The sequence below is a fragment of the Drosophila biarmipes genome, chromosome 3R, assembly GCF_025231255.1.
Source record: "Drosophila biarmipes strain raj3 chromosome 3R, RU_DBia_V1.1, whole genome shotgun sequence".
Lineage (NCBI taxonomy): Eukaryota > Metazoa > Arthropoda > Insecta > Diptera > Drosophilidae > Drosophila > Drosophila biarmipes.
In genome coordinates this window covers 23897225-23910173 of record NC_066616.1, presented here as the reverse complement: position 1 = coordinate 23910173, position 12949 = coordinate 23897225, and the positions used below count along the sequence as shown (strand labels likewise).

Sequence of the window (12949 nt, the reverse complement as noted above, 5' to 3'; positions counted from 1 at the left end):
TATTATAAAGAATAGTGACAAAGGCATAATTTATGGCAAATTAAGTTGATTAATTGTGGACCATTCTAAACGGAAAGTAGAGTTTGGAATTATTATACTAAAAATGGGAATAAACTATTTCAATTACAATATTATGTTGGTATATTTTGGTATTTCAATCTAGTATTTATAATTGCAGATATTTGTAATTTAAAGAGATAAATCTCGTTAGAAAATGTTAAGGTTTTCCTATCCTCTGAAAGGATAGGCAGTTTGAATACACATCCCCCTACCTTGACAGCCCCATGTAAGCGATCGGTTTGCCATTAGAAACGGCCAAAGTTTGGACCGAACGAAAATCACGTTGCAAAGATTCAATTTTGCATGTCATACATATTTCATCAGCCCGGCCGGCTTAGAGGTGAGCTTGGGGTTGACCTTTACCTTGGCCCTGGCCGCATGGCGTGAGAACACTGCAAATCTCTCTATACACGTACGTACCATCCCCCTAAAGAAGGACTCGGCTCAACAGCTTAACTACACACTTTCCGCAGGAGCAGCAGTAGCAGGACCAGGAGCACTCGGTGTCCTTTTCCATCTCATCTTAAATGGCCACTTCCCCTAGTTTGCCCTTAGGGCCGGCCAGCCAGGCCCTACACCAGATGTTGCCGATGGGAAACCGCATGGTAAATGAGTTTTCCACTCGCTCAACGCTATTTTCATAATTGAATTTCCTCTCTAGGCGTTGGAGAACTCGCTCTTTTCGGTTCGCACGCCATTCTCTTGTCAAACAGAAATAGCTGAAAAATAATTTCAATTAGATTGCCATGGATGAGGCTTCGCCTGCTGTTGCCATGTGGTGGGGGCCGCCTTTCACTGCCAGCCGTGGGGAATCTCATGGCACAGAATTCTCCATTCTCAATTCTCAATTGAGAATACCGAAATGCGTGCGCTGACGTCACTTGTAGCCACCTAACGCTGCGCCATGAGTCCCCCTTGAATTGTTTCACAAGCAATTACCATAAACATCAGCTCAAATTGGGAGCATCATCTCGATCTCGGGACAGCCACTCATCCGTCATGGCGACGAGCAGAATCTCCTGCCTCCTCCCCACTTGGGCCATTAATTGCCCAGTTTGCGTCATTAGCACTTCTCTAATCTGGACTGGGCCTGGGACTCGTGGGTCCATTTATTTGTGTTTTATGGATTTGGCAATAAATTCTTTAGCATGGTTCGGTTAAGGGAATGCTCATCGAAGTAGATATTCAAGAGAGTCTGTGACATGCAACGTGGGACAGTAAAAACGAAACTATGAACTAGGTTAAGATAAGAAAAAACATTATGATAGGTTCTTCCTAATCAGGATTCCACATATACAAAGAAAATGATTTAATTTTATCTATTTGAAAGAGTATTTATCCCTTGTGAGGGTTTGATATTGTAGGAATAGGATTTAAATTATCAATTCCATTCTTCTTCTGGTCTTAAGACCAGACTATCAGTTGTTTCAGAGACATTTTCAATTTGTTTTAACATACTTTAAAATACAATATTTTCCTATTTTCCTAATATAATTCCTCTAATAAGTCAGGCTTATCTGCCTGTATTTCAAATAGAAAATATCTTCTTCTTCCTAAAAATTCAAAATACATCGCATTTAAAGGAAATGTTTGTATTTTTTTGTCTTGGGCTTTCATATATTTTCACTTGTTTTGGAATATCACTTTCCCTTTTATCCTTGGAATATATTTATATGTCGGACTCACCTGCCAGCAGCACGCTGTTGTTGTTCTTATTGTCATGGTCAACTGGAATGGAAGAGACGCGTTCCGCTCGCAGGCAGGCGACCACCGTGCCTGGCCTGCCATTCTTTCCGGAAGCAGTGAGCTCGATGATCATGTCCATCGACTTCTGGAGCACCGCATCCATGCGGATGATGCCCTCGGCCAGCGTTTTGTAGCCCAGAATGGTGCGTGATTTGTATTTCTTGCGGCGTTGCAGCAAGATAACCAGTCTGCCGACGAGGGAAAAGGGAAATTAAACTAATGCCTGGAGGATATTCGATTTAAATCAACACCCGCCTACCTATTGCCATCTCTCTTGATAAAGTGCGGATACTGCAGACTGAAGTGCAAGTCCAGCTCGGTTTCCGTCAGGGGCACAGCCACGCCCAGTCCGCCGCCTCCGGTGCCCGCACTTCCCGGAGTGCCGAGTCCGCCACCAGCGCCAGCACCAGCACCACCTGCTCCTCCGGCCACCGACATGGGGGAGTTGCCCTGCAGCGAGGCGGAGGAGGTCAGGGCGGAGCCGTTGATGGGTATCTCGTGGCTGCGCAGTGTCCTCTTGGAGCTCTGCATCTTCACGGCCAGCGACAGCGAGGTGGTGTCACCAGGAAGCGGGGTCAGGATGGAGAGACGTGTTATTGTCAGCGAACAGAGTCTGCAAAACGGAGAAGAAAACATCCGGGATTAGTGCAAAATCGATGTGGTGAAATAGGAAAAATGTAGTTTGATTACGGCATAATCCGATGGAATTTCCACTGATACTACTAAAAGTGTTGAAAGACTTTAAAAGTAATCAGTAACATTATAATCTAACCAAAAAGGGGGGCCAAAAACCAGAGAGGAAACAATATGAAAAACCTCGTTAAATGCATTTCCAATGCACTGAACAATCGATCATCGAAATCTAGGCAACAAAAAATACAGAAAACAATTTACCGCCATGAGATTTTTCGTTGCCAGGCCTGGAAAGCGAAGCAGAAAAATCAAAAGTAAAATGCAATCAAGTAGAAAACAAAAGTTGTATAATGGAAAATGAAATAAAAGCGAATGGAAATGGAAACGGAGGAAAACACATATGTGTGTGCCTGAAAAGTGGAGAGGAAAGACATTAAAATTAAAGTTTTCTCTTGTGCGATGCGATTTTCAAAGGAAATTCTCTGTATCTCAAGCATACATTTCGAGCAAAGTCAGATGTAATGACCATTATAATCGCTTATAACTAAGCCATAAAGGAAATTGGATTTCATTTTTCGTTTTTCTTCTGCACTGTCACAAAGTATATCAGTTTTTTTTAACGTTTTTGGCAGCAGCACAAGACAAAGTCCAGACTGTAATCGCCAGTATATGAGTATAAATAATTTATTTCCTGATTAATTTCTGCCCCGTAATGCCCCCCGTGCGGAATCCGAGCCTCTTTTGTTGGAACTGCTCACTCATCTGGTCGAATCAGCGAGGATGGGCCGGGAGTTTGGATGGGGAGTTGGGTGATCTGGGAGCACGGGTGCATCGCCAACAAGATATAGTATGTGGTGCGTACGATATCCGGCTTGGCGGGGTGTGAAAGATATGCAAATGGAGCTGACTAAGCAGCCAGCCGGATGACTCGACTTTCGCGGGTCGAGGCTGCACAATGGCCCCTGACTGGAGAGCCCCCGGATGGGCGGATGCAGATGGAGGTAGAGGATGCCCAGCCATTGATTGCCGGACAATGGCACCCGCTTATTGAGTTCCCTTGACCGCCCATCAAGGCAGCACGGTAAATAATTTTGTAAGGCCCTTGATGAGCATTTAAAATGATTTCATTTGAATACCAGGCCACACAATATATCAACTTGCCAAGTAAAATACCTGCTTAATTACACCTGATTTAAATAAATGGAACTTTTGCCTGTGCAACTGCGAAATGAAAGCGCTTTCCTCACATTCCAGGCCAAGTTCGGATGCGTAGTCGTCGGCAACGCGCAATTAATTTCTTAATTAATAATTCAAAACATTCGTTTTGTTGCCCATGCAAACTTCATTAAAGGGAATTCGAAAGGGGTGCTGGAGGAGGAGGTTTGCTGGGTGACAAGACGAGGACAGCTTTTATAAGGCAAGTCGGACAGACGGTACACGCAATGCAAAGACTCCAACGACTTGTTTATGGCGTTACAGAAATAAAACGCAAATGATTTACAAATAATCAACAAGTTTATAACAATTGAATAAAGGAAAAACAGAAAAAGAGATAGTACCTCCGTTTCTTTATGCATCATTTAGTCAATGACAACATGACAAAATAATATTTGTCACAGTGAAACATATTTTATATTTATATATTGGTAATTCTAAAGGCCCCATTAATCTTTTAATAACAACATAAAAATCCCATTAGTACTAGGTACTGGCAGCGAACATATTTCCGTATTTGGACAGCGCTTCCCAAGTGTCACAAATAAATCATCAGGCTCATCACGTAGATCACTCGAAATATCAATTCTAATCGCCCCCTGTGATCAGCATTGGGAATGATTCTTTGAGTGACTAACGATGTCACCAATGTCGGTTCCCCCAGTCACATCGATCGCATCGGAACCCCCATATTACCCCTGCAGAACCAATAGCTTGCTTTCAATTTGATTTGCATGCACTTGACATCTTGCATGGCATGTTCGCATTGTTTGTTAAAAATAAGTTGACATTTTATTGTTGTTCTCGTGTAGGGTGTATTTTTAAATGTTTATAAGACATCGGGGGGCGCGTTTCGCTTGTTCTTATTCGATTTTTGCTTTGGCTTTATTGCATTTGATATTTTTGTTTTCGTCTGGGCGAAATGTCATTGACTGTTCGAGATTTGAAAGCAAACAAAGCTACGATTTCAGGTTTAAAGTTGTTGGGGGTTCTTTTTGCCCGTTTACAATGTTGGCATTACGTTTTCAACAATTACTTGGCTCGGCGTTTTTCGATTGTCATGGTTTCTTTTCTTTCTTCAACCTTTTTGTGGGCTCTGCTCATGAATGACACACGTCGAATGCTGCCGGAAAGCATTTTCGTAATTTTTTCTTGCTTTTATTCGCGTCTTTATCTCCCTGAGGGCCCGCCCCTGCCGTCATCCCGTCATCCCCCGACTATCCAATCTTTTCCCTCCAGTTCATCGTACCCAAGTCGCGAACAATGTTTTCTTTGTTGCGAAGGAGAGCTTTGATAAATGACCAATTGAGGTAGCGGACCATAGACAACGGCCCACGGACACTGGACATGAATTTGAATTATGGCCCAGGGGATTGATTGGGATAAAGCTAATCTTGCATAGAGCAAACTACAGAGCAACATCCCTTGAAAAAACACAAAACGCTCCTCAACAAATTGTCTTAATTGGCAAATCGGACCAATTACCCCGTTAAGCTCTGGACAAGCGCCCTGGTATTAATTACTTAATCATCTACTATGCGTATAAATAGTACGCGATTGCGGTCGTGTACTTGATAACGCCTCCTGCACCCATTTTTATGGCAAAAATAATAGCAAGAGGAAAAAAAATGTGGAAATTGAAACTGATTAGTGCGAATAATAAAAAAGGAGGCAAAATGAGCGAAATGGAAATGCTACATAAAAACAAATTGAGTCCGCAAATCGCCTCAATCAAAATGAAGAGTTAGGGCAAGACAGGCGGAGACGGCAGAAAAAGAGGGAAACTATGTCACTGGCTCAAGATTCCAGATGTAGAAAGAGAGGGCCTCACATCCCACTGATCTCCGCTGGTTCACAGTCTCAATGAAGGCTAAATATTTTGCTTGACACATTCGAGTGGGGCCCCAGAAATGTGAATTTATGTTGGTGAATGACACACCATTCATTGCATCAGTAACTTTACCCAAAAAAAAAAAAAGTGTGACCAAATTTCAATAAATTCTTCTTTTAGGTATACTGTGCGTGTGGCGTTAAACCTCGGCTAAGTAAATATGGTTGTTATAGGACAATGCAGTAAAAGAAAAAATAATTCCCTAAAATATTGGATAGAAAAGATATAATAACAATTTGCTAAACATAGCTTATCAAAGCGTGGGTATACTGTGCGTGTGGCGGCATGAGAAAAAGGAATACATTCCACAGAATATGACTTTTTTTAGACGATTTGAACAACAGATTTAACTTCGTAATAATCCTTTGGGTAACAAGTTAAATAATGTGTATTATTAACCATTGCGAGTGCTACAGAATGCCGTGCGTTCACTGGAGGTTATGTGGGAATGCCTGCCCTCCATATAACGCGGCGATTCCCTGCGATGCGATCAGTAAGTAGCACCTTTGACATCAATTCCGGCAATAAAACGACACTGGGCGCAAAAGCGTTGCCCCGGGTTGCGTGATCGCGTTCATCAGCCTCGGCACTCGCTCATCCTCCGCTTTGCTCGCTGAACCATTTTCCGTTTTCATTTTTGCTTTCCCGTTGATTAGCTGTTTGTGAGTTGCGAGTTGCCGTGGGGCGGCTGTTAACACCCCGGACAAATGGACGGATAGGCGGACTTATAGACAGACGAGAGACCGGCTGTAACTGGCTATTTTGCTAACATGTTAATTTGCAGTTTGGTTTCCGCTGTTAAATTTTTCCCTGGACTCGCGTGTGGCCCCTACTATCCGCTGTGTGAATGGGCCCTGGGATGACGGGATGATATGATACCATAGGCTCTGGGTGCCATGATTCACAACGATAGTCACTCGGCGGGGGCGACTCGTGGCTGGGATTGCTTAACTGGCGTATGCAAATTGCACTTTGCATTTCCTGCCGCGACGACGACAAGTGTCTGTCTTTCGCAGACAACAAAGACTTGAGCACATTCCGGATCGAGCCGATGACAAAGAGACCTGGCTGGATAGTCTCGCCCCAGCCAAGGACAGCGGACGAGATGTCAAGCTGCGAAAGAGCTCGACAAATCAGCAAATCGCTGCCACACGATTGTAACCACAAGTGGGTGAACCTACGTGGGGCCACGGGTCGAATGAGTTATACCTATGAGAGATAAGCGACTCATGGGTACAACACTGCGTATGAGTAATCATACGCAAGCAAATTATTGTTTCAAGGGAAAAGAAATTGCATCATACTAATGGAATAAAAAAAAGCGTTATCATAAGTGTATCATTAAATACAAAATAAATAATGATATTTACTATTACAAACCAAATCAAAGAAAGTACAAAATACCTTTATCCTATAACCAAAATCTAGCTCAAACTAGCTTTTTCGAGTTCATGGAACCCCTTTTGGATACTCATTAATTAGGGATTCCCAGGAAAAACGCACCCCATACCTTCTGGGCACTTCCAAAACTCAAACCCAGACTCCATCCCCCAGTCCAGCTTAATCATCTAAGCTAGTTTATGTCATTTTGTCGCGACTTATGGACAACTTTTACGGTTTCATTTGAGCGTGTTTTATTTGCCTTCCCTTATATTATACTATTCCTCCTTTTTCCACATTTCCATTTCGCTGGGGAGTCGTTTGGCTGAGTTTTAGCAAGGATTGCGAGCATGAGTCACGGACGCAGGGTCTGGTTTTGAGGCAGTGGTTAAATGAATTTAAGGCACGATACTGGCAAACCGGTTAAAACCAATGAGTAGGTGGTTGGTGGCTGGCCAAAAGCGGCAGCCCGAAGTGGCAGCTCGAAGTGGGGGCGGGGCACTGGCTCCTTGGGGGCGTTTAATTAAGGGGCTCCCAAAGTTTCCAGCCTAGGCATTACTTGGCGCCCGTCTGTCGCCGGCCTGGGTCATTGCATTATTGATCAACTGCATTTCGAATGCGTCGTTGCTAACCGAAGTTTTCCTCGGGAGAGTGCGAGCCTCACTTATGCATGCCAACACTACTTGCCACACGGCGGCCGATCGGGGTGCTTGGTTAATTTATTCAGGAATTACGCAGGCCCTGAATGACTGACAATCCGACAATCCGACAATCCGACCAAATGACAAATTGACGGGCTGACGGTCCGTGGGGCGAGACAATGCCCGGAAACGGACGGAGCCCAAACAATGGCAGCCGAATTCGGAATGTTTAATAGGAATGTTTATCGGGCACAGAACCGAGAGGCAAATTCAGCTTCAGCACTAAACGTTGCCCATTCAAATTCTAATAACCGAGTGTGTGGAATGCGAGCAATGAGTATGACATGCATTCAAATAGTACAATGGCCTGTGCATAAAATATAGTTATTTACTTAATTACTCACTATTTCATCCGTAGAAGGTCATAAAATGTTAGAACTAAATGTTATTAACAGAAAAATATATTTATTTCAAACTATGAGCTCCAGTTATTCTCATCCAGATCTTATAATATCCACCTTTAACATCATCATACTTAATACCAACATAGGATCCCATACCCTTGTATTATAAGTAATGGTTGTTAACTGGCTTATAATCAAGGAAACAAAAACCTAATTATAAACATTATGAATGAAATCATTACTCTAGTTCTGGATGAAGACCACAAACCTCTACGTAAATTTAAGATCTTATAAGAATCTGAAAATCTTCTAAAGGTAAGTGTGTGGTTTTTTATGTAAACATATTTATATACAATTTTTCCAAATAAATATGAAATAATTGCAAATACTGCTTAGAACCGGGGGTTCAGTAACCCCTTCGTAGTTAACCGACCCCGGAGAGGGTATGAAAATCGATGTAACTGCCGTTGGTAATTTGCCGCAATTATCAACTAAATGGCACTTTACGTTTGCGTTCTCCAAAGTCGCAACGGCAACATCAACAACAACAAAGGCGACGTCATATGGCTAAGGTGGGTGTGGCTCCTCAGCTTGACTCCCAAGCCCCCCCCCCGCCCATTGCACCACCCCAAAAACCTTAACCCATGTGGTGGAAAACCGCTGCAGGCCAGCAGCTGGAAAGGTTACTCCGGTTCATTCACTCCACAACCACATCGCATATGACACGAAACTTGTGGTCTATCAATTATTGAGAGGTATCACAGAAAATAGAATAAAAACAGAAATAGTTTAAGAGCCCGGGGTAGTTCTTACTTTTTTCTATACCCCTCCCCCCTTCTTGGTATAAATATTGTAAACATCGATTGGATTCCGGCGACGAGGAATGCAGTCGATGTGTCTAAACGCGGTTCGTAATTATTTTCACACCTTTTTCGCTTTTCCACTTTGAACACCTGAATCATTCATGAGTCTTTGGCCCCCGGGGGTGGCGATGTGGTGTGGATAACACCTGGATGGGTGTGCGCTTTTGGCCGATGGAAAGCGGCGGAAAATGGCCTGCACAACGCGAATGTAAGTGACCTAGGACAGGTCGGCCATTAAGGGATTACTTAGCATACAAATGCGCAAATAAATCACCATTAATTAAAGGCCAATGTTGATCTGTGGATAGGGTAACCGGTTCAGCAGATGATTAATAGCTCAAATCTCGGTGAGATACATTTGAGATTGCAATGTAATGCAGTTGTTAATTAAAACAAATGTAGGGTTAACCAAGTGTATTATATTTTCATTTTTATTCACAGCCAATTAATTCAACAATTGCTTAAACATTTACACCATTTAATGGGAGCTTGTAAACCTCCCTTAGCATAATAAAAATGCACAAGCTTTGCTTGAGATACTTTCAATTCCCAGACTCTTTTTCCCTCACTTAATTGAAAACTAAAATTTGTGCAATAAACAATTTTCAGCCCGCTTTCTGTTGCATTTTTGCTTTCAGTACTTGGCCATAAGGAAGTTCATAATAAACAACAGATTTCCTGCAGTTTTTCTCTCGTCAGCTTTATGGCAACATAATATATGCTCGTAATATAATTTGCTCAACTTGGCGATTTAACAAATCCCCACAATCTTTTCCTTTTTTTGCTTATTTTTTGGGTGTTTGGACTTGCGGCTTAATTGGTAAGGTTATGACGCGGCCTTTATGAGGTAATTAGCTGACATACAACACCATCCATATAAGATTATATACCCACTTAGGGAGTGTGTGTGGGTTGATGAGCTCCCACTTCGCTGCAAGTGACTAAGACCGCCATTGTTCGCTTCAAAATTTGTATCTTTTATTTGTTTTAGATACTTATTTGATATTTCTGCGAGCTGCCGTTCCAATTGAGCGAACGCCGGCTCTCTAAACTCTTATTTAACGAGCCATCGTGTGACACATTCCTAATATTATTCATTGTTTTTATTATTCGAACATATTCCAAGTCGTCGCACAATTCGTTAATGACCCATATATCATATGACCCGCTCAGAGTCTCAGTCTCAACTCGATTTTTCTCAATTTTTCCCTTATTTTCCTTCTGGCCCTCCCCTCGAGCATTTCTGCGGCTTCGGATTGGCTTCGACTTCATGGTTAGAAAAGCAATTTGCCAATGCCAGCAATTCGATTGATTGCATAAGGTATTGATGCCATAAGCCGATTGAATCCATCAAAAGCACTCGCCCTCGTTGCGGGATGATGTGTGTTGTCTGGGTCCCAAAGAGGGTTATAAATTTGTCCGAAACAAAAATAAACTTAAATTCTTCCCGCGTCTATTCTGGGCTCATTCAACGGTAAGAAGCTTTTATCAAAATAACTATATATTTCCACATGTTGGCTGACAAAAAGTGTGTCAAGCAGCGTCTCTAGAGTTCATAAATATTCAAGACAAATTTTATAATAAACGTAATAAATTAAACTATGCCAGCCTGACGCAAATTGAAACGCCCATTTAATGTGTTGCATATACATTTAAAATGTTTGAGTGCCTCACTGGCCCTCCGAAAATCAAACCCAAGCCAAGAAACCGCCATTAATCCCTAGGAAAATGCACAAGGTAGAGGGCCAAAAGCGATTTAGACGACAGTTTCCAAGAGTCAACGGAGAAGTGAAAGACAGGAGACAAGACACCACGTTGAGTTAATGGCCCGGCCGCACCCAGAATCGAGGAACTTAAAGTGTTCGCCGCTGGAGAGTGTAAGGCAATCCAATAAAATTAACCGACTGACACTATCCCACTGAAGGGGACAGAAAAGGCTCCTCCACTCCCTGCCCACCCAATAAATCCAAATTGGACGCTGCGTGTGGTCCGAAATCCCAGCAGGATGTGGAGGCCAACACATACAACACCTCCCAACTTGTTTGCCCGCCCATTTCTCATTTTAATTGCATTTTTCTGGCCAATATTTTAGTTTACAGTGAGTGGTACAAGTGCTACAACAGCAGTAACACTGAATTCCTTTCAGGGAAATTGAGTAATCAACTGGGGATGTTCTTTTAATTTAATTACAAGGTGCAGCGAACATCAGATACTGACATCAGAGCAAATAAATTCAAGTTATTTAGATACAATAATAGTACATATTATCCAAAACCTAACGATAAATTTATAGCAGCATTGGGTTCAATGACATTTTATTCTATATATATATCAATCTATTTATAACTATTTTACATATTGATAGCCGAAAATCGTTCGTTTCCACGGAAACCCACTGTATAACCATAAAATGAAAATTATGATCTGTTAGAGCGTGCTCGGACTTATGAATACTTTGCATTTGTTTACAGTCTGGTACAAATGTATAAATGCAAGATAGATACACAGACAGCCATCTATATGTAGGCATAATGCCACAAGATATAAACAATGGAAGCCTTTTGTTTATTTCACGTAGCCGCAGAATGAAGCATTCCTCAGATATATTCAATTTTTTAATTGGCCAAAGGCCGAAAAAAAAGTATAAGTAGGTTGGAATTCTCAACGGATTCGTTCCGACATTCCTTCGGGGCTAAATCATGGCAACTGAGGGGGCAGTGCCAATGGGAATTACCCAATTAATGAGTCAGTTTAATGGAAATATAGACCATTCTTATCATATCTACTTAAAGGGATCATTGCTAAGTAGAATTTGTCAAGGATTAACAAGGTGCTAAGCTTTCCCAGGATAAACTTCTCACTTTAACATGATTATACATTTCGTGGAAACATTCTTGACAACAAAGGGGTCTCGAAGTATTTCGACTTTCAATTATAATTTCTCGTTAACGGAAGGAGGTTACGCAAATCGGTTTAAATACTTTGTTGCCAAGTACGAGCGAAGTCAAAAGCCAAAGTTGCTCGACTCCTACGTTAAAATAAAGCTCGGGGAGAAGTCAAAACCGCAACCTCCGACCTCCCTAAACCACCCAATCCCCCTCAGAAACCACCCACAAAACTGGGGCTCGACCACAAACTGTGTCAAGTGACTCGCAGAGAAGCTGCCACTCGGCTACTTGCTACTTGCTGCTCTTAAAACCCCGGTCTCCTCTTAGCCAAAGTTCAACATTGCCAAAGTTTGCATGTTAATACGCAAACTATAAACTACTTTGCTCGTATTTATTAACGAGAATCATCTGCCGGAATTCGTGTCAAGCTGCCTCGGCTCTTTTCCCTGAAAGCCACTCAGCCACTTAAAGAGCCAACCACTCGGCCGCTCCAATTCCATAATTGTCGCAAAAGTGGCAACAAATCGTTGAAAAGATTTTCAACTTGCTTTTTTTTGGCAACGATTTTTGGCCAAAGAAAACCGAAAACGAAAATAGATATAATGAAACCTTTCACTTTCAAATTGTGGCTTTCTTCCCATGAGTCACTCAAAGCCAAAGCCAGCCAATTTTTTGCCGCTTTTGCCGGCACGAGACCGAAAAACTAGTTAAATCCAATTCGCGTTTATATGGTTAGATTGTATCTTTTGAATGACCGACCCTCACCGCGATCGATTCACACTTTCGGCTTAACCAATGTGTTTTGTATTTGCATTTTTCCTTATTCCCCTTTGGGCTAACAACTTTGGCCAACATCCGATCATACGCATACGTAATGTTAGGATGACTATGAATGGGATTACCTCATAAGGGGGCTCGTTAATGGGATAATTGAAGACCGATTTCTGGACCATAAATGATAAGCTATAATCATGTGTTAGTTGACTTTATCAGACATTTTATTCAGCCAATTGTATCTGATTTTATTTGGTTGTCTTATCTCCAACACTCCATAGTATTTCTCTTGAAATATCTTATTTACATCAGTGTCTAAAAATTAGCAGTGCATTATAATGAATTTTGATAATATCATCTTTTAGAGAAGGTAATATAAATGAACAAATCATTTAGCAGTGAATATTTAAAGAACAGATAAATATTCGTCTAAAATATTTGGTCCAACTTCGCC

At 41.9% G+C, this 12949-nt stretch overlaps 1 protein-coding gene across 3 annotated transcripts in view; it reads right to left on the bottom strand.

The window, feature by feature from the left end:
- LOC108026204 (phosphofurin acidic cluster sorting protein 2) overlaps nucleotides 1-12949 on the bottom strand; it is a 36111-nt gene that overhangs the window by 14292 nt on the left and 8870 nt on the right. For all 3 annotated transcript variants that reach the window (XM_044091138.2, XM_044091140.2, XM_044091139.2), the window contains exons 3-4: nucleotides 2066-2419; nucleotides 1747-1994 (exon numbers count right to left, since the gene is read on the bottom strand). In XM_044091138.2, the coding sequence (XP_043947073.1) occupies nucleotides 1747-1994; nucleotides 2066-2419 (602 nt within the window). The remainder of the gene's footprint in view (nucleotides 1-1746; nucleotides 1995-2065; nucleotides 2420-12949) is intronic.